Source organism: Phascolarctos cinereus, unplaced genomic scaffold (genome assembly GCF_003287225.1).
Source record: "Phascolarctos cinereus isolate Bilbo 61053 unplaced genomic scaffold, phaCin_HiC Scaffold_9;HRSCAF=440, whole genome shotgun sequence".
Lineage (NCBI taxonomy): Eukaryota > Metazoa > Chordata > Mammalia > Diprotodontia > Phascolarctidae > Phascolarctos > Phascolarctos cinereus.
Window position 1 is genome coordinate 22942637 of NW_027556402.1, and position 27479 is coordinate 22970115.

Below are 27479 nucleotides of genomic sequence, written 5' to 3' on the forward strand. Positions count from 1 at the left end.
ATCTCTCTTTTTTTTTTTTAAACAAGCGTTCAGCCCTCTTCTTTCAAGTATCTTGAGAATCACTTCCTCGGTGCTCTCAAAATTGGGTTACGATCAATGTGGACCTTCTCTGTATTAACTTGGTTTAGTCGTAATCCTTTTTGCGTTTTTATTTTTTATTTTACTATGTATTTTATTTTCTTGAGTACCATTTCTACTTCGTCATGCAGCATATTGGGAATGGATATGTTAAGTGGCTCTAGTTCTTCTTGATGGAGAAAAGAGTTTGTTATAGAAATATATATTATATTGTATTATTATTTATATATAATGAATACATTCATGAATATAATGAACGGAATAAAATGAATATAATATGTATAAAATATATCATATATAATAAATATTATAGAGAAATGTTACAGAAATCTTCACAGGTCTTTTTCAGTTTTTCAGCTGCTTGCTGTCTATTTTTCAGTATTATTCATGAATGCCCTCAGGATAATCTGGATTAGTTGTGTCTCAACAAACTCTCTGTAAGCTCATCTTTCCCTTATTCTTTCTCTTCATTTTGGCTTTTTTTTGCATTCATTACAATTTCTTAGGAAATTATTAATCATGGATTTCATTTCTTCCTATGCATTTCACATCATTTATCATAAACAGCTTATTGAAATAGGTAAGGTTAGAGCTACCTCTGTTCCATATCATATCTTCTTCTTCTCATTTTTATTCTTTCTTATAATTTGGTAATGATTAATGTGGCAGCTGGTGGTACAGTAAGCTGGACCTGGAGTCAGGGAGATCTGAGTGGCCTCAGACACTTCCTAGCTGTGTGACTCTGGGCAAGTCACTTTACCTCTTTTTGCCTCGGTTTCTCTGTAATAGCAGCTACCTCCCAGGGTTGTTGTGAGGATCAGATGAGGTAATATTTGTAGAACACTTAGTATAGTGCCTGACATTGTAGGTACTATATAAATGCATAGTCATTTCCCTTCTCCTTTCTCTGATTTTGACAAGTCAATGGTCTGTTTGTACACAGACAGTTGATTCAGAAATGACAGCCAGTATAATTTGCTGTCTGCTATAAAAGTTTCACTTTTTTTTTAGTGTGCTGTGCGACATTCTTTGTTATTACCCTGTCTGGTAATGGCCTCTTGACTCTTTCTTAAAGAAAATATTCGGAGCAAAGAAATAAAGCATCTGTATAACCTTCAAGCTTTTGCTCCCATTTTTTATGACTAAATGTATTTTCCAGCTGCTTTTCACCAGCCTCTCCTGTGGCCACTTTTGCATTGAAGTCCCCAAGGAATAGAGTATATATGGACATGATTTTGAGGGTTTTATCAAGGTTTTATTTTTTTAAGAATCTCTCCACTTATCTTCTACAATACATGCTGGTTCATGAGCAGAAGTTATTTTATTAATGATATTTGTGCAGATACAGGTCAAAATGACCAAGTGTCCTATCAGATGATATTTCTTGTCACCTTTGGATATGTTAAAACCAAACCCACCAATGTGGAAAGACTTTGGGTCAGGGGAAGGATCTCTGGATTTAGAAACAGAGAATCTGTGATCTGATCTTGACTCTGACATTTATTACTTGGACAAGTAACTTCCCTTCTCTTGACCTGATTTTCCTCACATCTGCATTATTAGGAGATCAGATCTTGATATGGTCTCTAAGATTGCTTCCATCTCCGAATCTATTTTTTTTAAGTTCTAGAATAAAACAAGCATTTCCATAACATAATGCAATAAAAAAAGATGATTGCATATGAAACTGTAAATCTGCTTTGCACAACTTGCTATTCCTTTCAAATATACAACAAAATTATCATGTAAATTTCTTTTCTTCCCTCAAATCTTTGATTCTCTCCATAGACCTTATGAGTCATCCTTCCATTTATCTTCAAGTTCATTTTGTCTTCTGTTTCCAATTAAAGTCTTCATTTAAAGGGAGGATGTCAAAGCTGATATGATTCAGCTGCCTTAGTAGTATGTCTGCTTGTTGATCAATGGACATAGATCATGTATTTGGAGTCTGCATAACTAAGTATTTATTCAAGGTTGAAAAATTAGGAGATTCTTAGCAACCTGTACTTCTTTTCCACTGCTCTTTCATTGGCCGAAACTTGAGGGCCTTTTTGTGCTTTTTTTTTTGTTGTTCCATAAGTTGTCATAGGCATCCCACGACTGATGAGTGAGCCTTTTAAAACTGAAATCTAGAGTTGGAAGGGACCCCAGAGGCCATCTAGATAGAAAGATAGAAAACTGACCAGATAGTAAACTGAGGCTGGGGGAAGTTAGGTGACTTACCTGAGGTCACATAGGTAGTAAAGATCAGAGTCAGAATTTGAACTGAAACCCTTTGACTCTTGACTTAGTGCTCTTTCCATTATGTTGCACAGCGAGGCCTTCTTTAGGCGAGGCCACAGAGAGCACCTCCAGTTGCTTGCCTCTCCAAGGTGGTAGAACCATCAGAGCTGGCTCTCTACTGGCAGAGCCTTGGAGAGCCCGGGCACACCTCCCTGTCACAAGGAGGCCTCAGAGCTGGGCTTTGTGGAGGTAGCTCAGGCAAAGAAAAGGGAAGAACCATTGGAACCAGCAAGCTGAACTAGCCCAAACATTTATTGTAAAAGGTTATTATGAGCTGAATCTTTTCATTCTTCCCACTGATGCATCTTTACTTCCTCTACCTTCTTTTCACAATTAGATTCTTTTTTTCTCCAAAGACAAGGAAAGGCCTGTTCCAGGAAAAAAAGCAAATTTTCCCTCGAAAGAAATTTAACACTGCCATTTTAACACTAGAAAGACCAGACTTTAAGAATACCTTGAGGGGCAGCTAGGTGGCGCAGTAGATAGAGCACCGCCCCTGAAGTCAGGAGGACCTGAGTTCAAATCTGGCCTCAGACCAAACATTTGACACTAGCTATGTGACCCTGGGCAAGTCACTTACCTCCAATTGCATAAAAAAAAATACCTTGAAGCAGTGTCAGTTGATGTATAGTGCATTATTTTTTATCCATAGAGATAGAGTAAAAAAAAATTATTTCAGAGTAAAATTATAATATTGATACATTGATTGACATGCCTGGCCCTTTAAGAGTTAATAATAGCTCTGGTTAGCTTCTCATGAAAACATGTTGTGATTTATAAACGGGGAAATGGTTAGTTTTTGGTTCTATCCCAGAATGATAGTAAAAGCCACAAAAAAACCCCCAGATTGTTAAAAAAAAATTCTTCACTGAAAATGGAGACCCCATGAGTGTATGTCCTTGGTTCCTTTTGTCCCAGACTCATGCCCCCAATTTGCTACTGTCCTCATTACAGAATGCAAGCTGGTGATCTGGGTTCTATTTTCCATTCCCAAAGTGCTACCATTTTAGAAGGGTCCTCCTTTTCCCTATCTTGAATATGAGGTGTATTGGGGTACCTATGAATGTTGGCTTCCCTCCCTTAGATTGTGACAGCAGCACCCCAGCGGTTTAAAGTGGACATCCTTCCAGTGGATGATGGCACCCCAAGAATTGTCACCAATTTGGGCTTGCAGTGGCTGGAGTATATGGATGGACAGGTAAGCCCTTCCTAGCTCTGCATGCTAACTTAACTTCCTTGAGCCTCTCTTTTTCTTTCCTTTAGTAGCTATTCTGCCATGCAAAGAGTGACTTCTGGGTGTATGGGTGTGAAGCCTGCCCAACTCATCAAAAATGTATGTCCTCCTCAAAGCGAACATCTGGTGAACAATTTAAATCCTTGTTGCCCTATTTAAGGAGAAGGCAAGAGGATATGAAAAAATTATTTCTCTCTTCCCTGATTTATTCGGGAAACTAAAGTTGCTGCTAGATAGACTAGAAGAAGGAATCTAAGCATAAGACCAAGAAGTGAAAGACTTTGAAAAGGCAGAGGAGAATCAAAACTAGGGTCAGACAGTTGGTGAGTAGAAGACCATGACACAGGAGGTGAGGAAATGCTGAACCCCTTAAGCTGTCTGAGAGGGACATGGCTTTTCCTACAAGGTATGGAATTGGAATTTCATATAAAAAAGCATCCTCCTATGCCCTATAGAACAGCAAGGATAGCAGGTACTACTATTTTGAAGAAACTTCTTAATGTTTATGGACAGGCTGTATAGGGGTGTGTGGCCACCCAGGAGATGTGCAGTCCTTTGAAATTATTTGACAATCTTGAGAGACTTTCCAGGCCTACTGACTGTGACCCATTTCTGGTATTTCCCATAAGGCTGGATGATAAAATAATACATTATTATTATTATTATTATTATTATTATTATTATTATTATTATTATTATTATTAGCATTATTATTATTAGCATTAGAGATGAGGGAAGCGAAGTCTTTAGAAGAAAAAGGACTATGTGTTGTTGACTCATTTGTTGTGTCTGACTCTCCATGGCCCCATTTGGGATTTTCTTGGCAAAGATATTGGAATGGTTTGTCATTTTTTTCTCCAGCTCATTTTACAGATGAGGAAACTGAGGCAAACAAGGTTAAGTGACACAGCTAATAAGTATCTGAGGCCAGATTTGAACTCAGATTCTCCTGACTCCAGGGCTGGTGCTCTACCCATTGCACCATCTAGCTTCCCCTAAAGGAAGATGTAACAGGTGAATAGCTATGTAGACGGCATTGAAAGATAGAAATTTGTTATGTGGACCAAAATTTTTTAATATTAATGAACTTTTAAATGAAAAAAATATTTATTTACTATTTACTGTGTGCCTGATTTAAGAAAACTATTTCTGAGCTGAAGAGTGTCCAGAGGAGGGCAAGGAAGATAGTAAAGGGCTTTTAGTCCATATCATGTGAGGATTGGTGGAAAGGACTGGTAGAAGTTAGCCCTGGGGAAAAGAAGACTCAGAGAGGACATAGAGTTGTCTTCAAGGATGTGAAAGGTCATCATGTCAAAGAAAGGTTAGACCTGTTCTGTTTGGACTCTGAAGGCAAATCAAGGAGCAATGGGTGGAAACTGCAAAAAGGGGAAAATTAAGTTTGATGTCAGGCAATACCTTCTGACAATTTGAGTTTTCCCAAAGATAGATGGGCTGGCTTGAGAGTGCTGGGTTCTCCCATCTTTGGAAGTCTTCAAATACACACTGGATGGGTAACCGCTTGTCTTCAGTACCATAGTTGAGTGATCCTGTATGTTGTGTAAACACGTATGGGTTGGACCCTTCCAGCTCTCAGCTTCTATGAGTTCTCTCTTCTCTCTGCCTTCTCTGAGGTCGATCAGTCAAGTTCACCTCTCAGGAGGCAAAGTGAATGAGTGAACTTGGTTGTCAGTTTAGTAGGGAGGGAACCTTCTTGATAAAGGGAAATCAGAGGATTCTTGAGAGGACTTTTTAGTGAAGAAAGAGGATGCCGAGTTTCATCAGACATGTGCCATAGACTTTGAAAAGCAGGTAACACAAAAGGGAGTTGGAAAGGGATGGGGGAGGTGCATGCATGATAACAGGGTTTGGAACTGCTGACTGGGAAGTAGATACTTGGTTTGAGGCAATGGTTATTACAAATCTAACTTGTTAACAACCCCAAGCAAAGACTCAAAGGAAATAAAAATGATTTTTGACAAGGATTTCATGAATATCTATAAGATGTTAATCAAGAGATTAAGGGCAGAGTTTGGATTCAAACCCAGGTCCTTTGACTAAACCCAGGGCTCTTTCCCAATATATCACACTGTTCAGTTGACTGAAAAGCATATTGGAGGTCAAAGATGATGTGAGCCAATACTCAAGCTCCAGTGTTGTTCATTTCCCTGCATGCCAGCCTGTTTACCTCACCAGTGCTGAACATGAACACATAGACGTTGCTCCTTTGGAACACACTGCCCCATAGAATTATCTCTTACCTAAGCTTAAGTTTTGATGTGCAGTTAATGGTCCTAGGTTAGGTCATGCCTTCTTGTTTTGGCTAAAGAGCAAACTCTGGCTTATGTTGTTATCAAGAAAGACCTGACTAATGCCCAGCTTATAAAGATGCATGAGGAAGGGATTTTCTTCAGTAAGGGCATTCATCCAGTGCCAGGCTCTATAGACATTCTTAAAATACTTATTCTTGCTGGTCGTTAATGGTATCAATTTAGGAAGTGCTTTGAGTTCTTATTGTAGCTGTACTAGTTATATCTTTATGTTGGGAGCTCTATGACCATTACAGTGGTCATGTCACCTGAGGCTCATAGATGTCTTCACTACAGATAATTTAAGATTCATTGGACTCCCTGAAGACCATGATTTTTAAAAAGTCTGGAAATTATGTTTCAAGAATTCATAATTTATCTGATCTGGGGGCCAGTTCACAAAAGCCACTCTTATCTTGATTGGCTAAGAAATTTTAATTGAATGAACATCAAAGGGGGAGGTGGTTGCTGAGTGATGACAGTAAAGGGAAGGTGTTTTCGCCTCTTCCTCCAGGACCAATATGTCATGGGGTGTGAGCGCATCCAGGGCTAGAGAGGTTGGTCAAGAAGGCTGGGTTGTGAGTGAGGAGTCTGGTGTCAGTGAAAGCTAGTAGATGAGAGAAAGGGGTTCAGAATGAAGGGAAGTTTGTTCTCTGTGTTATGGTGATCCCAAAGGGGATTTTGGAAAAGGATGGGCTGCATTGGAGTGGGTCGTGTGTTGGGAGGGCTGAGGAAGGATGTAGGTGAGAGAGTGGAAAGTAGAAGTTTTGTTCTTCTTTGGTCAATGATTGAATGATGCTGGAAAGAAAAAAAGTGTTGGCAGATAGAGGTGTAGATGAATAATGATGCTCATAATCTCAAAGGGTTGCTTTTTTGCGGGGCAAGGGCTAGAGGGTGTAGGGCTTGAGTCACTGCACTCTGTTCTTCCTTGTCTATGTCTGAGATGAGGGTGATGCAGGGGAGTCTTCCAGGCTCTCAGAGGGCATTGTTTAGGGGCCGAATCCAGATCATTCTTGGCATCCATTTCCTTCAGTGCAGCTGAGTGAAAGATACACGGTGGGTGGTGCTGCAACAGTAAGAGAGCCCTGGCCAAGACCTACGATTGATTATAGTTTTATGTAGAGGGTAAGATGCTTTTAAAGGGATGAATTAAGTCAAAAGTCATAAGCAGACTGAAAGAATTGGGAGGGTATGGAGTAAATAACTATAAAATAGGAGCAAAATGGGGAGAAAAGGGAACTAAAACACTTCACTGGTTTCATCAGTGTCTTTGAGAAAAAATTCACCCATACCTGTCAGCAGGGAATACATTTACTTTACTTCCCATTCACAATGCTTTCTGTCCATAATTTTTCAAAGCTTAAAGCAAAAGCCCCTCCTCTGCTTCAGTTCAGTTTAAAAAAAAAGTAGTAATATGGGACTCAGAGCTCCCTATAGTGTCTCTGTCTCTCTCTGTTTCTGTCTCTCAGGATGAGGAGAAAAGAAAGCTGTCTCTCCAGGTTTACAATTTCCGGGATCCTACTTAGATTCTAGATGTCTCCCTTTTGACTCAGAGAGGGCTTGGTCTCCCTCAAAGGCCAAAGTTACAATGGAAGGTTTTCTTTGAGGGTGAGAGGAGAATTTGGGGGTGGTAGCAGTAATGCCAAAAAAAGAAAGAAAGAAAAAAATAGTATCAATGAAACATTTATAAACGTTCAGAAGGAATACAGACGAGCAGGCCATTGTTGGTACTACCATATTAAATTCAATGTTGTATGTGTATGTGTGTTTTAACACAAGTTGTATGTAATAGATTCATGGTTTCTTATACAATCTTTTTTTCCCGGCCTTCTTTGTACATGGAAATGTTCATGTTTGTTGATGATTTTCTATTTTATAATAAAACATTTTAAAATTACGTTTGGAATAAGTGAAAGAACAAGTAAAGAATGAACCGCTAGCTTGGGGCCAGCCGTGTAACGTTAGTAGATGAGAAAGAAAAGGAAACTACTCAACTCTTATTTTTATTTCGTCTTTTCTGTCAAGGAGAATGAGCCTCAGACTCAGAACAAAAACGGTTAAGGGCAAATTGAAGCCTAGTTTCGGTGAAGAGTTGAACGAAGAGAGCCTCCAGGTGCTTGAAATGAGTTCAAGTCTTCTAGGCCAGACAGATTCTCCCCAGGACACTAAAAGAACTTGCAGATGTGATCACTGAACTACTTTGAGTAATCTTTGAGGAATTGTGGGGAGTGGAAAGAGGCTCTAGAAGACTGAAGACACAGTGGGCAGGTGTCCTAATTAAAATGTTAAAAAGCAAGAAGTTAGATTCTGGAAACTGTAGACAGCAGTTTTGACACTGCTCAAATTCTAGAACAAATTATTAGACGTATGTTTTGGTGAGCACTTTAAGGGAGGAACTATACTCACACTGACCTAGTACACTTGACTGACTTCACAAGAATGAGTCATGGTGGACAAATGCTGTTTTCTTTTCTTTTCTTTTTTTTTTAACAAGATTACTTGATCAGGAGATTGCAGTAGGTGCTGTTCTAGATGGCTTTCAGGTAGGCATTTAACTAAGGCTCTCACAGTACATTTGTAAAGAGGATAAAGTGTGGTATGAATAATGTATGTTACAATTAGGTGGATTTCTAAGGATAGAGATACTGTGGTCATTGAATTTTCAGGTGACAGAGCTGCGAGAGATTGACATTACTTTGAAGGACAAAATCAGGATCGATAAAGATCCTTATGCTGTAGGAGAATAGGTTAAGTCTAAGAAGATGAAATGTAGTGGATATATCTATTTATCTATGTATCTCTCTATATACATATATGTAAAGTCCTTCACAAGTTCAAAAAGTCAGCTGCACAAATCCAAGATACAAGAGACATGGCTAGACAGTATGTTATTCATGTGATAAAGAAGCTTGGACACATTACTCAGTTTCTCTTAGCCTCAGTTTCTTTATCACTAAAATAGGAATAATAACACTTTCACTCTTTACCCTGCATAATTGCTGTTCAGAAAGCAAATTTTAAGGTATTGTCTCTGAGAATTATCACCCCCATCATCTTCATCACTATCACTCTGCCTCGTCGGGCCTTGTGTAGAGTTTTTATTCACTCTTAGACACCCCACTTTAAGAGAGACAGGGACAAGCTGGAGTGTATTATGTGGGGAGAGGGAAGGGATCAGATATGCAACAGGTGCTTGTGCTAAGGACTTTACAAGTATTATCTCATGTGTTCTTTAAACTGATGTTATCTGCAAAAGAACTGAAGGAAGTCTGCATGTGTGTGTATAATGGATAGACATACCTACACACATATTTTGTTTGTTGTATTTGTATGTATGTAGCCTGGAGGAGAAAAGACACCGCCATCATGGACTCTGCCATGTGACTTTGCTGTAGTTTTTCCTACTTAAAATTTTCATAAGGATAGAAGAGGGATCAGACTTACTGTCTGTAACTGCAGAAGACAAACCTAGGACTAGTGGGTGAAGGTTAAAGAGAGGTATTCGTCTCCACGTAAGAACCTTCTGCCTAAGAATTTATGTTACTATTGTTCAGTTGTTTCAGTTGTGTCTGACTCTTTGGAACCCTGTTGGGGGTTATTTTTTTTTTTGGCAAAGATACTGGAGTAGTTTGCCATTTCCTTCTCCAGCTCATTTTACAGATAAGGAAACTAAGGCAAACAGAGTTAAGTGACTTGCCCAGGGTCACACAGCTAGTAAGTTGGATTTATCTTAAGTTGGATTTGAATTCACGTCTTCCTGATTCCAACCCTGGTACTCTATCCACTGCACCACCTAGCTGCCCATTGCCTAAGAATTTGAAGTGCCTGAAAATACAATGGCTTACCTCATGAGCTAGTAAATTTTCATCTAGAAGCAAGGACTTTGTAATTAGTTATCGGGGACGTTGTAAGAGGGATTCACAAATCAATTGTCATTACATTCTATGATTTCTAAGATGCCTTCCAACCCCAACATTCTACCATTAATAGGTAGCTACATATCTGAATGAATGTAATCATGAGCCCTCCATAGGGTAGTAGGGAAGAAGGAAGGGAGGATTTATTAAGTGCCTGTTGTATACCAGGTACTTTACACGTGTGATATCATTCAATCCACACAACACAACAATTTTGGGAAGTGGGTGCTATTATTATCATCCCCATTTTACAAATGGGGAAACTGAAGCAGGCAACAGTGAAGTGACTTGGACAGAGTCACACAGCTAGTAAGTTTCTAAGCCTGGATTTCAACTCAGGTCCTCTTGACTCCAGGCCTAGTACTCTATCCACTGTGCCACCTGGATGCCTTTAAAAGAAGAGGGAATAATTTTTAACTCTCTGTTTAATTTAGGATTCTTTGGTCTTTGTATTCTAGGCAACCAACTTGATCACCAAGAAAGAGCTACTGACCATGGACCCAGATACAGAGGATAAGCATCTTGTCTATGAGATAACAACTGGACCCAGGCATGGCTACGTGGAGAACAAACTTCACCCTGAGCAAGCTACCACAACTTTTACCCAGGGTAGGCGGCCGGAGGTCAGGGATCTCCATGTCCCCTGCCGACTTAGAACCTCTCCTGATCCCTACTGAAGGAAAGAAGGACTTTTCCCATCTGTCAGCGTAGTCACCCACTGACCTCATCATTTGCTTCTGAACCTGTGATGAGCCACTTTATGTAGTCTTACTATTTTCATTTCTCCTGTGACCTTTACCCCCCTTTCACCTTGCTCTCTCTCTTTTTCTCCTGGTTTTTTTATATCATGGCCATGCTTTAGAACAATGTTCTTACCCTGGGCTCCATGAACTTGAAAAAATGGGTAATTTTATTTTATAGAAATAATTTCCTTTGCAATCCTCTATTTTTTATTTTATGCATTTAAAAGCGTTATACTGAGAAGGGGCCCATGGGCTTCCCAGATTGTAGCCAAAGAGGTCCAGGATACCCAAAAGATGAAGAAGTCCTAATGTATGCAGCAAGGACCTCATACCAGGGCTTTGGGAATGCATTTCTTCCGTGTTGATCTTTTACATCTTTTCCTTTGTTTACCATGGCCTGATTTAAAGATATTTTTGTTCTCCCATGAGGTTTACTTTTCTGCCTAACAAAAACACAAATGATATAGGGTTTTTCCACTCAAAAGAAAAGCATTTTTTATAAAACCACAATAATTTTTAAAAAACACCTTTTAAAAACACAAATGATTTGGGGGTTTTAAATTTTGAGACATTTTTATCATCTCTTTTAGAAATATTATTTTTTCAAAAAATTTATTTGTATCATTCTTTTTAAAATGTTGAATGTTCCAAATTCTCTCCCTCCTTCCTATTGAGAAGGCAAGCAATATGATATATTGTACATATGAAATAATGCAAAACTTACATACATATTAGCCATGTTGCAAAAAAACACTAAGAAAAATAAAGAAAGGGAAAAAATTATACTTCAATTTGTAATTAGAGTTCATCAGTTCTCCCTCTGGAAGTGGATAGCATTTTTTATTATGAATCCTTCAGAATTAAAAATAGTACTTTTGAAGAATTCTTTAGAATTTCAATTCAACCAATATTAAGTGCCTACTGAGTATGTGCCAGGAACAGAAATGATTTGGAGTTTTTTTAAATTTTAAGAAAAGCATTTTACAATCACTTTTAAAAGCATAATGCTATTTAAAAACATAAATGATTTGGGATTTTTTACTTTTAAGAAAAGCATTTTATAATCACCTTTAAAAGCATAATATTTTCTAAAAACACAAACAATGTGGGTTTTTTTACTTTAAGAAAGCATTTTTGTAATTTCTTAACACTTTTTCAGTAACCCTTTTAAAAACATTAATTTTTCTTAACTTTTTAGAAAAGCATGTTGATGGAGTAGTGGGACATAGACCCCAAAAGCCCTAAGACCATGTCGCTAGGTTTCTTCCAGAGACATAATCTTAGGGGTTTTGGGGTCTAGGCAGGCCCCACCATTCCATTAGTGTCACAATCACTTTTTATTATTCACTCAACAGAAATGTTTTTATGTTCTTTCCAGTGGATTCATTCAATGAAACAACCATTTATTAATCACAAAATGCTGTATGTTAAGTGCTGGGATTATGAGCCCTAAAAAAAGTATGGTCCCTGCTCTCAAGGAACTTATCTTTGAGGTGAAAGGGGGTGCGGTATGGCACATGTACCAGGTCAAGGGTACAAAGAGGAGATACAAACGAAGTGCACTAGGAAAATCTGAGAAATCAAGGAATCTTTGCAGTTTGGGGAGGCTAAAGTGGGAATGTGAAGGGGAGGGGAGTGCTGTAGTTCAGGGAAGGCCTAATGGAGGAGGTGGCAGCTGAGCTGACCTTTGGAGAAAGATGATGCCAAAAGACAAAATGGTAAGGGGTTGAATCCCAGACATAATTACACAGAGAGACTTCCTTTTTTTTTTTTTTTTTGAGGGGGGAGGATAGGGCAGGTCAAGTTGGAGCTGCTTTTGCAGAACTACTAACTCCTGTTGTATGCTATTTTCTTCTTCTGTCCCGGTTCTGTAATCCCCATCACTATTAGTTGAGCCCTCCTCTCCCCCAAGCTATTACTATTTTGATTTAAAAATTCTATGGAATACTTTCTTTTTAAGGACCACTGACCCACTGCACCACAATACTGTCTGTAAGTTACTCAAGGAAATAGACCTGAGCATTTAGTTTGGGAGGTGTTATCATTCTATGCTTAAAGTGACTCTTGCACCATCTTTTCCCCACAGAGGATGTGAACTTGGGTTTGATACGTTATGTGTTAGATGAAGACAAGGTCCACGAGACGATGGACAGCTTTCAGTTCCTAGTGAAAGACAGCAAACCCAACGTGGTCAGTGATAATATCTTCCATATCCAGTGGTCCCTGATCAGCTTTAAACATACCAGGTACAAATACTGTTTTGTTTCCCAAAATGGAGGAATACCTCTAGTAGCAATGGAAATCAACCTTAAGTCAGTCAATCAATCAATCATTTATTAAAAGCCTACTCTGTGTTCTAAGGGGCATCTCATTCATGAGGACTTTTGTTCCCAGGTTTTGGTGGCTCATGGATAGAATGCCATGACTCAAGTCAGGAGTCTCATCTTCCCGAGTTCACATCTGTCCTGAGACACTTACTAGCTGTGTGACCCTGGGCAAGTCACTTAACCCCGTTTGCCTCAGTTCCTCATCTGCAAAATGAACTGGAAAAGGAAACAGCAAACCACTTCAGTTTTTCTTCCAAGAAAACCCCAGATGGGGTCACAAATAATCAGACCTAACTGAAATGACCCAATAATACATAGAGGTTTCGGTCAGAGTTAATCTATTAAACTATTAAAAAAAATCTCATGACTTAAAAAGAAGCATTAGCCTATGTGGTTAAGGCTTGAGAGAAAACAGAAAAGCCAGTGAATTTAAATAGATTGTCCTTCACATTCCTCTGTCCTTGGTATTAAGTTTTCAAGAGGATTTGTGGACCTGGGGTGAACTCTGAGGCTGTAGGTACTTCTTTTCCCCTATTATGTCAGTAGAAGAAGGTGGAGGTCTGCTGAATACTATGTAGCAGGCATAATCCAAACCCTCCAGAGTGAATAAGAGATTGGGATGTTTAAATCATTTTGCAAGAATAGCGTTAAAAACGTACATTTGCAAGCACTAAGTGTGAAATCAGAATGTGAGGAAATGAAACTGGCAGCATAATTAATGCCATAGACTCCAGATATGGCCTTCATCCATGTGCTGCACGTACAGAAGAGCAACTCGTGATAGCATCCATAATTGAAACTCTGCAAAATTGTGCTGTTTATTGGACCCTTTGCTGTGTTTCCCCAGAATAATATTTACTATCCTGAATTAAGTGAAATTGGTCATTTGGAAGAATAACGACCATTGGAATATTTTGGATGGTTAAAAAAGCAACAGGGGTTTTAAGAATCATCATTAGGAGGTGGCTGAATCCCCCCAGTGCCTGAATGAATACCCCCCCAGTGAATCCTGTAGCAATATTCAGAATCTCCCGGGGCCATTTGTTAGGTCATCCTCAGGAGTGGATGGGAAAGAAGCAGATAAGGAGCACGTGATCCATGGACTTGCCTTTGCTACAGAAATACAGTGTAAAAATGAAGGTGTAGCACCTATTTAATTTTTACTTTTATTTTCTAATAAGTAATATAATGCCCCTGTCACAAAAAGGGTTAAAAAAGTTACTACTAAAAACTCTTTTGTAAAACTCCAGCTATCTAAGTATTTGAGCTGTTAAACAGGTCCGTTTATCTTTTCCTCTTGTCTGGAGCTACCCAAGGACCTTTCCGTAGCTTCTACCTGGTCTGCTCCATGCTGTTCCATATGTGTATCAGAGGAAACATATTTTATTTGTCTTTTTAATACCTCCCTACTATTCCCTGTACTCTACATGTGGCACATTTTGCTGCAGTGAGATAATCTTCAATCTGCTGCCCAGACAGGAGCTCACGTGCTAAGAGTCTGCCAGCCTCCCTTCAGCATAGCAGTGTATAACATCTTCTTGTTTTGAGTCATTTCAGTTGGGTCTCACTTTTCCTGACCCCATTTGGGTTTTCTTGGCAAAGACACTGGAATGGTTTGCCATTTCCTTCTGCAGTTCATTTTGCACGTGAGGATCTGAGGCAAACAGAGTGAAGTGGCTTGTCCAGGGTCACAAAACTAGTAACTGTCTGAAGCCGGATTTGGACTCAGGAAGATGATTCTTCCTGACTCCAGTCCCAGGGCTCTGTGCACTATGGCACCACCTAGCCCCCTAAAATATCTCGGCAACCCATAACCCAACTCATTCACTTGGTAACCTTGCCTTCCAGAGGACTAGTTCTTTCATTTAACAGCAGTGCTTCTTAAAGGTGCCAAATTACTTGTTTTCTGAGTGTTAGTAACCAGCTGAATTATATACAGGGAATAGTCGATCAGTAAGTATTAACTAAGCGCCTACTGTGTGCCGGGCACTGAGGGGGTACAAGTACAAAGGACAAACCAGTCTCTCCACAAGGAGCTTGCGCTAGAGTAGAGGAGACAGTAAGTACTCGTAAAATACATATAAAGGATTACATACAAAGCAAACAAGTGCAACCATATACAGATTTCCCAAGCACAAGGGAGCTTGGTAGGGAGGGCACTAGTTGGTTGCTGTCTTTCCTTCTCGAAGAGGACTGAAATGACGTCACTGTGTTGGGGTCAAGGTACAGTGTGTCCGTCTGTGACTGATCGCACCAACAGGAGCTGGGAAGGCTCTACCGCCGGTCGGGCACAGATAGCCCATGTGAACATTCGGAGTGGAGATGGCTCTAAATTGGCGCATCTCACCTTTCTTTTGAACTACCACAATCCTGCTTTGCTCATAGAGCACGGCGCCTTCTTTGACGGGGGCGTGCCGTGTTGGGAAGTCCTGTACTGGTATCCCCATGTCTCACAGTCAATTACAAAGTTCTTCAGAGAGACCTTGAGAGTGTCCCTGTACGGCTTCTTCTGACCTCTGTGGGAGGGCTCACCTTCTGTGAGTTCTCCGTAAAACAGTCTTAGTTTGGTATTCAAACAACATGGGTGGCCCTTTGGAGTTGGGCTCTCTGCATTAGAGTTTGAATGCTTGGCAGCTCAGCTTGAGAAAGGACCTCAGCATCTGGTGACCTGCAGTTGTTGGGGAGAGGGAGGAAGAAATTAGGAAAGGCTCCACGCAGGGGGCAGAAGATGGCACTTGAGCTGGTCTCAAAGAAAGAGACTCCATGAGGCAGACCGAGTTCAGGTTCAATTTCTGAGCCATGCTGGCTGTCAGCAATAATAGCTGACGTTTATGGTGCTTAGTATGTGCCAGGCACTGTGCCAAGTGCTTTACAATCATGATTTCATTTTATCCTCATGACAACTCTAGGAGGTTGGTGATATTATCATCCCCATTTTAAAGATGAGGAAACGGAGACAAACAAGTTAAGTGGCTCGGCCAGGGTCACACAGCTAGTGTCTGAGGCTGGATTTGAACTCAGGTCTTCCTGACCCCAGGCTCAGCATTCTATCCACTATGCCACCTAGCTGCCTATATCAATAGAATCATAGGTCCAATAAAAAAAAAAACTATGCCTGATTTTTGAACAGATTTATACTAGCGTCTCCCATAGTGATGGGTAAAATTCATGGCTACTTATTCTGTTTCAAGTTACAATGTCAGTGAGAAGGCCGGCTCTGTCAGTGTCACTGTGAAGAGAACTGGGAACCTCAACCAATACGCCATCGTCCTGTGTCGCACGGAACAGGGGACGGCCATCTCCAGTTCCAACCCACACTCAAAACATGGGCACCAAGACTATGTGGAATATGCCGGCCAGGTGGGTGTGTAAGGATGGCAAGAATGCCATTCTTGATCCTGAGCAGCAAGGATGGTCCTCGCCACTGTGGGGACATTTACCTTGGCCCCTTTCTCCATTTCCTTTCTGCCTCCCCTGCCCTCCCCCGGCGTCTTCCATCTTCTCCTGTCCTCTGTCTTTACTCTCAGGTAATCATCTGCTAGATTGTTAGCTTCTCATCTGGTGTCCTAAGGCGTTAATAGCCTTCTATGGAGTTTTGAATTTCTCTGGAGATTGAAAAGCCTCTTTTGGCATTTTTCTCCTATCCCTCATCTTTGCTCTCAGATAACCATCTAATTGCTGCTAACTTGTTAGCTTACCATTATAAGTTGTTATCAGCTTTATTAGGGAAATTTTAGTTTTCTGGAAACTGAAGAGTCTAAGATTCAAAGGAATGAAAAATGGTCGAATCTCAGGGAGCATGAGGGTCAAGGGGACCTTCCCACTGTCTCAAATCATGTCACATAGGTTCCCACCTAAACCAGCTACACCTAAGTCTCGCCCCCTGCTCAAGCTACCATCAAGAGGGTCACTCTCTCTGTCGAGTGTAGTGAGTGATTCTCCTCGGTCCACATCCTTCTAAAAGGGTCTGGGCTCATGTTTCATTGAAGAGTTTTTGTGGTACCATTGGCTTTCCTTTATGCATGAGACTTAAGTGAAGAAAAGAAGGTTTATGCCAAATGTACAATCTCCCAAAAGATTAATGGGGTCAAAGTCCATCTTTTAAAGAGAAAGGCCAAAGACCAACTACAAAGACCTCACATTTAGACAGGCAGATTTTTCTTTTCTTTGAAAGAGGAAATGTTTTGAAATAAAAACATGATTGGACTTGAATTGTTATAATTTTGAGTTTTATCAAAATAATTTGTTTTGTAGATTTTTAAATGACCCTAAAGGTCTATGACTATAACCATACAAACCACAGATGTTTTGGTTCATGCCAAGGTCAAGAAAAACCCATTTCCCTATATCCCTCTATTTTTTATTCATAAAAATCCTCATGCTCATATGTAGATTTTAGTTTTCTACTCAAAATAAAAGTAGAATAAAGCCATAAAATTTTTAAATTTTGATTGTTTTTAAAATATTTCAATACTTTATTTTTAAATGTAATGTGAAAACATTTTACTTTGTTATTTTAAATTATTCTTATTATTTTTAAAAAATAAAGTGTGGTTATTTTGTTTTTATGTTATGTACATGATATACTGTATCCTTCTTCCTCCTCCACCCATAGAGCCGTTCCCCATAATCAAAAATTCATTTTTAAGAAAGGAAGCCTAAGGTTATATGGAATGTTTCACATTGCTAGTCGTCCTCCTCCTCTACAAAGAAGCAGAGGAAGGGGTCATCTCACATCTGTTCTTTGGGGCCCATCTCTTCTTCATTGTAAGTGTGTAGAATACACTGTCAGATGTTTTGCTCTTTTCATTTACATCATTGTCATTGTATTTATTGTTTTCTTGCTTCTGCTTACTTCACTTACCTCTGCTTATTTACATCAGTGTATATAAGTCTTTCCGTGTTCTTCTCTTCATCACATTCATCATTTCTTACAACACAATAATATTCTGTTACATCCATGTACCACAATTTATTTAGCCATCCCCCAGTTATTGAGCATGTATTTTATTTCTAATCCTTTGCTGCCCCAAAAACTTCTGCTATGAATATTTTGCCTCTAACCATTGACTTCCTTGGAGAATGTTGTCATTCAATCATTTTTCAGTTGTGTCTGACTCTCTGTGACTCCATTTGGGTTTGGTTTTTTTTTGGCAAAGACACTGAAGCAGTTTGACATTTTCTTCTCCAGCTCATTTTACAGATGAAAAAACTGAGGTAAACAGAATTAAGTGACTTGCCCAGGATCACACAGCTAATAAGTGTCTGAGGCTGGATTTGAACTCAGAAAGATGAGTCTTTCTGACTCCAGGCCTGCAGCTCTATTCACTGTGCCACCTAGCTGCCCTTGTTAGAGTATATTACCTACCACTGGAATCAGGAGCCAGGAGCATGGGCATTTTAAAAATCACTTTCTTTGTATAATTCCAAATTGGTTTCCAGAATAGTTTGACCAATTCAGAACTCCAGCAGCAATGCTTCAGTATGCCTTCTCGCTGTTCAGTAGTTTTAGTTGTGTTCAATTTTTTGTGACCCCATTTGGGGTTTTCTTGGCAAAGCCTTTGGAGTGGTTTGCCATTTCCTTCTTCAGCGCATTTTATAGAGGAGGAAACCGAGGCAGACAGGGTGAAGTGATTTGCCCAGTAAATGTCGAGTCCATATTTGAACTCAGGAAAATGAGTCTCCTGACTGCAGGTCTGGCACTCTGTGCACTATGGCGCCACCTAGCTGCCCTTTTAGTGTGCCAGTCTTTCCACAGTTCCTCCAACATTGACTAACCTTATCCTTTGCTATCTCTGTCAGTTTTCTAGGTGAAATGTTAAACCTCAAGATTGCTTTCATTTTTGCAATTCCATTATTATTAATGGTGGAGAACATTCTTTCATGTGATTGTTAATAACATGAATGTAGTACAATACCATGCTTTAAGAAAGGTGGCCTAAAAAATGAGGACATAGATGATTTCAAAGAGACTCGGAAAGATTTGTATGAACTGTGATAACAGAGTGAAATGAGCAGAACACAAAAAAAATTCATACTGTAATATCAGTATTAAAAAAGTGAACAGTTTTGATAGCACTGTCCACCTCCTGATAGAGAGGTGATTTATTCAGATGCAGAATAAGAAATATATATATTTTTGAATATGTCCAATTAAAGAATTCATTTTGCTTACCTATGTGTATTTGCTACAAGGAATGCTACAAAGAATTTTTTTCCCAATGAAGTATATAGTGGGAGGAAAAGAAAAAGAGTTTTCTGTTAATATTTGCAATTCTTCTTTTGAGAAGCTGTTTCTTCATATCCTTTAAGCACTTACTGACTGGGGAATGGATTTTGGTCTTATGTATTTCCATTAGTTGACTATATATCTTAACTATCAGACTGTTGTCAAAAATATTTCATGCAAAGATTTTTTTCCATAAGTACATTATTTTTTTAAAAAATTAAAAAATTTTATTTTCAGTTCCAAATTCTCTTTTTCCCTGGACCCCTTCCCAGAGAAATATGATACCCATTTTACATAAGAAGTCATATAAAACATATTTCTACATAGCCATGTTGCAAAAAAGAGAAAATTATAAATGCATTAATTTTGTTCAAAAGCTTTTCACCTTTATGCAATCAAAATTATCTGTTTCATCTTTCTAAATTGCCTCTGTCCCTTATTAAATATTTACCCCTACTAACATATGTGTGACTTGCTACTTTTCTAATTTTTTACTGTATGTACTGTACTGTATTTTAATATCTTTATTGTTAATATCTTTAATAATCTCATCTCTCTCTTTTGAACTTATTATGAAATATGCTAGAAAATGTCTAAACCTAATTTTATCCAAATTCCTTTCCGGTGTTCCTAGCAGTTTTGGTCAGATAGGGACTTCTTTCATGGGTAATCTGTGTTTTCAAGTTTATCAAACACTGTTACTCAGTTCCATTATCTACAACTCTTCCTGGTCCACTGTTCCACTGACCTACCTACTTTTCTATTTTTTTTTTTAACAACTGCCGACAGTTTTGATAGTCACGGCTTTATGTTGTAGTTTTAGGTCTAGAAGTTTTATTTCCTCTTCATTCCTACCTTTTTCATCATTTTCCTGCAAATGAATTTTTTTCTCCAAATGAATTTTGTTATTATTTTGCGTGGCTTTGTAAATCGTCTCTTTGTTGGTTTGGTATAGAATTACAACTGTAAAATAATTTTGGTAGCTTTGTCATTTTTGTACTGCTGTGGTCAGTCCATGAACACTAAATATTCCTCCTAGTATTTAAATTCTGTAAGAAACATTTTGTAAATGTGCTCATATGAGAATTGCATGTGCTTTGGTAGGTTGAATGACTACCAAATATTTTGTATATTTTGTATTTATTTTGAAGACTTTCCTTTCTATTATTGATCCATGGTTTTTGTCATTGCTATATAGAAATGCTATTTATTTTTGTGGATTATTTTGCAGCCTGCAGCATTACTGAAACTATTGTCTCAATTAGTTTTTTGTTGATTCCTTAGGATTTTCTAAGTAAGCCATTGCTTCATAAGCAAATAGGGATTGTTTTGTCTCCTCTTTGCCTCTCTTCAATCATCAGTAAGCATTTATCAAGCGGTTGCTAGGTGCCAGATACTATGGAGGACTCAGAGATTACAAAAAAAAAGGCAAAAATAGACCTTTATTTCCAAAGACTATTAAATTAGGAGACATCATATAAATAATTAGGTACATACAAGATACAGGCAAAGTCAGTGGAAGGTAACTTTAGAGGGGAGGCTGTTAGCAACTTAAAAGACTTTCTCTAGAACGTAGTATTTGAGATATCTTGAAGGATGTCAGTGATTCCAAAAACAGAGGCAAGGAGGAAGAGTATACCAGGTATGAGATTCCAGGCAGGTAAAGGTACCAGGACAGGACACAGGTCATCAGTATGGAAAGCACAGCGGGTGGACTAGTATGGGATGATTATAGATTACATTAAAGGGAGTAAAGTGTAAGAAGACTGAAGAGGTAGGAAGAGGCCAGATTGTGAAGAGCTTTACACACTGATCAAAGGACTTTATATTTGATCGTAGAGGTAATAGATGACATGGACAGGCCAAAGAGATTTAGGTAGTTCCTTTTTGTCAGTTGTATAGAGGAGAAGTGTCCAACTGTGACCTGCTGCAATCAACCACGGAACTCCCAAAGATCCCAATTAAAATGTAATTGGGAAATATTTAACAAAATAAAAATGTAATACAACATAGATGATGCTAATTTGTGATTTTTCTAAGTCAATATGCAGCCAGCAGGTATCTGTTTCTTTTTGAGTTTGTCATCATTGGTGCTGAGGATATGATTGGGGTGGGGAGCAGGAAATCAGTTAGAAGGCTATTGAGAGGTGATGAGAACATGAACTAGAGTGATGCCTAAGTGAGCGCAGAGAAGGGGACCTTTATGAAAGATGTTGTGAAGTTAGAAACACCAAGATTTGACAACTGGCGTCTTTTTGCTTTTGTCTTATTGCTAGCATTTCTAGAATGATGTCAAATACTAGCTGACTGAGGGAGCACCCTTGCTTTATTTCTGTATGTATTGGGAAAGCTTCCAGTATTTCTTTCATGGATATAATGGTAGCTTTTGGTTTCAGATAGGTACCTTTAAATCATTTTGCACGCACGCACACACACACACACACACACACACACACACACACACACATTTAGCATAAATGAGTGTTGAGTTCTTTGATTTTCCTTTCCTTTATATTTGGAGGTCTTTCTCTTGGCCAGAATTTATTATTGATCATTGGGATTGTTAAATATAATCATTATGCATCTTGAATGAAATACAAAAGTTCCTTTCCTCTGCTCAGAAGTGATTTGTGGATTCTTCCTATTGGTATCTTTTCATATATTCAGAAATTCTAGGTATGCGTTATAATTTTTAGATTTTTCAATTTGTCATGTTCTTTTTGGAGACCTAAGCTTCTTAAGCTGTCTTTGCACATCCTATGTTCAAGATTAGTGACTTTTGACTTTTATAGAGTATGTGGTTTTTTTTCTTTTTCTTTTTCCTTTTTTAATTTTTAACATGTGTTTTTAAAACTTTGGGTTACAAATTTTCTCCCTTCCTCCCTCCCCACCCACCCTCATTGAAAAGGCAAGCATCTTGATACGGGTTATAGATGTGTAGTCATGCAAAACACTTCCATAGTAGCCATGTTGTGAAAGACTAAGTATATTTCCCTTCATCCTATCCTACCCCCCATTTATTCCATTTTCTCTTTTGACCCTGTCCCTCATCAGAAGTGTTTGCTTTTGATTATCCCTTCCCCCAATCTGCCTTCACCTCTGTCAACCCTCTGCTCTCTTGTCCCCTTCCCCCCTTATTTTCCTTGTAGGGTAAGATAGATTTCCATACCCCATGGTGTATGTTATTCCCTCCTTAAGCCAAATCCTATGAGAATAAGATTCACTCATTCTCTCTCACCTTCCCCCATTTCTCTTCCACTGTAAAAGCCTTTTCTTGTCTGTTTCATGTGAGATAATTTACCGCCTTGTACTTCTCCCTTTCTCCTTCTCCCAGTAAAATCCTCTCTCACCCCTTAATTTTATTTTCCAGATATTGTCCCTTCATCTTCAACTCACCCTGTGCCCTCTATCTATCTATATATACATATAATTTTTTTTTCCCTCCCACTACTGACAAAGGACTCATGAATTACAAATATCATCTTTCCATGCAGGAATGTAAACAGTTCAACATTAATAAGTCTCTTATGATTTCTCTTTCCTGTTTACCTCTTCGTGTTCCACTTGAGTCTTGTATTTGAAAGTAGAGTATGTGTTTTTTTAAAAACATCATTGCCTTTTGTTTCTCTTTTACAAGATTTCTTTCTGCTTCAATATTTTTGTATTCCAGATTTGTTAAACTATCTTCTACTTCTTTGGAAGATTCAGGCTTTTTTTCCTAATCTTCTGATTATGTTTTGAGAGCAGTCAATTCCAACTTTTGCTCAATCCTAATTTTTTATCTTGTGAATTTTTTTCATTTTATAGCGTGTATAATAATACCTTGCAATATCTTCTTCTTGTTCCATGTTCTCTTATGAGTCCACAGGGTTCTGGGTTTTATCTGGCATTGGTTCGTTTTATTTTGTCTTATAATTTAAAAAAAAAATTTTAGGTCCTTGGGATTAAGTGACTTGCCCAGGGTCACACAGCTAGTAAGTGTCAAGTGTTTGGTCTGAGACCAGATTTGAACTCAGGTCCTCCTAACTCCAGAGCCAGTGCTCTATCCACTGTGCCACTTGGCTGCCCCATCTTATAATATTTTTAAAGAGACCTTTGTAATTTCTTTAAGGATTTAGTGTTCATCTTCTCTTCTAGTTTTATGATCTTTTCTGTTGATTTATCTCTCCTTGTTCTCTGGGGTTTTATGCAAATTTCTTGTTCTTTAAGTCTTTGGATTTCGATCATTTTTTCTTCAAATTCACCCGTCACTCACTTTTTACCTACTGCCTACTTTAGTAGCGGGTACAATCCTCCTGCAATAGTCTGAAAATTTCTGTAATCTCCTCCCACCTTTTGGGGTTCCTGGTTCACCAACCCTATCTAGCTTCTGGGGGGTGGAGGTGGGGCAGGACAGGCTCTAGAGTAGTTTCAGTCCTCTTTCCTCAAGGCAGCCATTCACTGTGGCCTCCAGTCTAGTTTTTCCCTTGGCTATCATTCTTTTTTTCTTTGTTTGGTCTGAGTTAGCACCTGCCACTTTTTGCAGAATTGGAAAGGGTGTTCTGGAAAGAGTTTCTGTAGTCTTGTAAGGTCCCTGACTTTGGGGTGCCCAGTGCAGAAAGCATCATGATCCTTCTCCCTGACATGACTAGTCAGAATCATTGTTGGTTGCTTGTTGCCAGTGGGGAGGGTTGGCAGAGGTCCCTGTTAGGACCATAGATGCTGGTAAAGGAATGACATTGTATGATTTGGCATTCTCTGGTATTAATCAATAGCTACCTACCTCTTTTATCCTGCAGATTCAACCATAATTCCTCTTTTTAGGAGTTTTTGAGAGTTTGAGGGGACTAGAAAATGTCTCATTTATTATCTTGTTGGTTACATGATAATTAGTTCCTCCATTATGTTCACTGTAGGAAATAATTCCCCACTTTTGTTTCAATTGTATTCCAGCTATTTTAGACCCAGCTTATTTTAATAGTGAAAAATTAGCTAAAGATTCAATCCATCTTACCCAGATTCATTTCTGTAAGTTCAAGCTTCATTCTCCTTTTGTTTTAAATGCCAAAGCTAGCCAAGTCTGATATTGAGTTTGGGGAAGAAGAAAGAAGCATGCCTTTGAATTTGGTGCTTATCTAGATAGCACTAGTTATTTCAGAGCAAGAGGAAAACTTTCTAGACAAAAAATCTACAAGGTGACTCATCAAAGAGCGAGATGGTAGAGTTAATTATATATTTTCATAACTTGAGGATTGGAAGATACCAACTTATATTTTTTAAAACGTTGGGATTAGACGGTACCTTCTTACATTTTTCATAACTTAAAAATTAGAAGGTATCTTCTTATATATTTCATAATGAAGATGAGAAGGTCCTTGTAAAGCAGCTCCTATTTTTCAGATGAAGCAGTTAAGGGATGGAAATAGAAACTCTTTTGGGGATGCCAGGTAAGTTGGTATCAGAGCTTGAGCTGGAACCCAGTTCCTTTCTGGGCTTAGCGCCTCTTCCCCTAGCATGCTTTTTTAGGCATACACGTACCCAGAAAGGAGGGAGGAGGAGACAAGGGATGCTTGTTACTAGGGGCAGCTGTTAACAGGCTTCTGATGCAGACTCTCTTAATGACAGGTACAGTTTGATGAGCGAGAAGATACAAAATCCTGCACCATTGTAATTAATGATGACGATATATTCGAGAACATTGAAAGCTTCACTGTGGAGCTCAGCATGCCGGCTTATGCCTTGCTGGGAGAGTTCACACAGGCCAAGGTCATTATTAATGACACCGAAGATGAACCCACATTACAGTTTGATAAGAAGATCTACCGGGTCAATGAGAGTGCTGGGTTCCTGTTTGCACCTATTGAAAGAAAAGGTCCGTCCATGGGTATTCTTTTTTTTTTTTTATGAGCATTGTTGCTATTATGTGGGAGCTATCGCCTTAAAGCTTTAGGGTGGGGTAATAGAATCCTAGGTTTATTCCTAATTCTGTTATTGATGTTACTCCAATGTGCGGCCCTGGTCAAATCCGTCTTACTAAGCCAAATTCTTTCCTATGCCAAAGGTGTTCCTGGGACACTAATCTGGCGCTCAGCAAGTCATATTCATTTTAGTGTAGCTATTCCCAAATAGTCCCTTAGTGGACTCAAAGAGGACTCGTATTATCCAGGATGAATGAGTCAATGTTGCTTCCCTCACAGTGTCTAATAATGAGGGGTAATGTCATTATAGAGAAGAGCAGAGCTTTCAGTGTCCCAGTTTCTCAGTCTTTAAAATAGCACGGAAAATTTATCACCTGCCTATCTCAGCAGCGTAATGATGTTTCATTCTAGGCCTTTTGGAGTCTTAAATAAAAGGGCCTGGATAATACATGATAGAAAATAATAGCATTGGGCTCCCACAATGCCATTCTTTCCTCAGTTATTCCCTCTCAACAGAATAAGCAGTGTGCAGAAGACTTCCATTCTGTGCATGTTCTTACAGGTCATCTGTAGGCTTAATTCAGCCTTGCAGATGGGCTATACGAGATGAGTGCCTACCAAAATGTGTACGAGCTCCCCGCCCCGCAACCCCCAAGGCAGATAGAAAAATCAATAAAATGTACTCTCTATCAGCCTGACTCATAGATTGTTTTTGCCTTGTTCTGAGAAAGGAACTAAACTATTTATAATGCTAACCTGACTCTAGTGCTCAGAGGTAAAAGAATGCATTCCAAGATAACCCTATGAGACAGAGCTCAGTGAAGAGAAAATAGAATCTAGGATAGTGTCAACCCTGTGTCCAAGACTGTGATTTCATCAGTTTGGGATCTCCTTCCTGTAATTTAGAAGGTGTCTTAGAAGGTTGCTATGGCCCCCAGCTTGTCACTGCCTGCTTTTGTGTGACCTTCAAGCTAAGAGTGGTTCTTACATTTTTAAATAAAGTTTGATTGCATTTTAAAATGTTAAAAAAAAAAGCCAACCCCAACATATTTCTTTGCTGAGGCTTATAAAAACCAACTGTAGCCAAATTTGGCCCTGGGGCCATAGTTTGCTGACCCCTGACCTTGGGCTTAGAGAAGTATAGTGATTTACCCAAAGTCACAGAGTTAATAAATGTTAAAGGCAGGACTCAAACCCTGCTTGGCCTGCTGAGGTCCAGCACTCTCTCCACACCACCATGCTGCCTTTCTGTAGTGAACCATCCTTAGTAAAAATCAAAACAAAATTATGGGGATTTACAATTTTATAAAGTTATAAAATAAAAACTCTTAGGAATTTAATCCCCTTGAAAGCCATGGGAATGCCAAGAGAATGAGTATTTTTCTTTAAATGGTTGTTAGGTTCATTATTGAATCTGCTGACTAGAAATTAATGTAGCAAATATTGTACGCTCCATAAAGCCGCAGTGTTGCCATTTGGTGAACAAGGTGGGTTCATTGATTTCTTTGGGTGGCAACCCAGACCTGATCACGGGTTGATAAAAGGGAAACAATGGAGAAGAGAGTGAAGTTGTTTCTACAAACATGCACTTTTTTTTTTGCAAGCTCATTCCTTTATGGGAGTTTAACTGCAGAAGTAGATTCATAAAACCTGTGAACTGAGAACTATGTCCAGGAGACAAGTACTTTGCCACTTTTAAAGCAATGAATACTTTCCTTATCTCTCCAAGCACTGTGCTTGTAGATAGGGGGTGGGGGGGGCGGGTAATGATTGTTATGGATTAACAGAACACTCAATGGGAAATCTATCTCTGGCAGTTGGGTAAAATAGTTGAAACCTCAAGTGGTTTATGGTCCATAGTCATTTGACCTTAAAAGAAGTTAACAGTTGAGGAAATTTCCCAGCAGACCTTTGAAGGAATAGGCTGTGGAAGGAAGACTTCCAGAAGGTTGCAAACTTAGACAAGAGCTATCAAAGATTCACGTGAAGGTTTAAGAAGTAGCCATCCTCACACTTTGGTTGTCCCAACCTTTCCATTTCAGGAGATTCCAGCAGTATCATATCCGCCATTTGCTACACCATCCCCAAATCAGCTAGGGGAAGCAGTCTCTATGCTCTAGAATCAGGATCTGATTTTAAGTCAAGGGGAATGTCATCTGAGAATCGTGTGATATTTGGGCCTGGTGTCACTACTTCCACCTGTGATGTCATGCTGATTGATGATAGCGAGTATGAGGAAGAAGAGGAGTTTGAGATTGCGCTAGCAGACGCTTCTGACAACGCGCGAATTGGGAGTGTGGCTTCAGCCAAGGTGTTCATTGGGGGCCCCAATGATGCCTCCACTGTGTCCCTGGGCAGTACAACATATACTGTCAGTGAAGATGCAGGTAAATAATGCTAAAGTCCTACTACCCCCTTCTGCCCCCCCCTTCCTCCCTTTTTTGTTAAAATTAAATGTAGCCATG

At 39.1% G+C, this 27479-nt stretch overlaps 1 protein-coding gene across 1 annotated transcript in view; it reads left to right on the forward strand.

The window, feature by feature from the left end:
- Positions 1-27479, forward strand: part of FRAS1 (Fraser extracellular matrix complex subunit 1) — a 479438-nt gene that overhangs the window by 399872 nt on the left and 52087 nt on the right. Inside the window, 6 exon segments of the mRNA XM_020988371.2 lie at positions 3446-3559; positions 10277-10427; positions 12648-12807; positions 16080-16248; positions 24722-24968; positions 27057-27401. Of these exon segments, the coding sequence (XP_020844030.1) occupies positions 3446-3559; positions 10277-10427; positions 12648-12807; positions 16080-16248; positions 24722-24968; positions 27057-27401 (1186 nt within the window).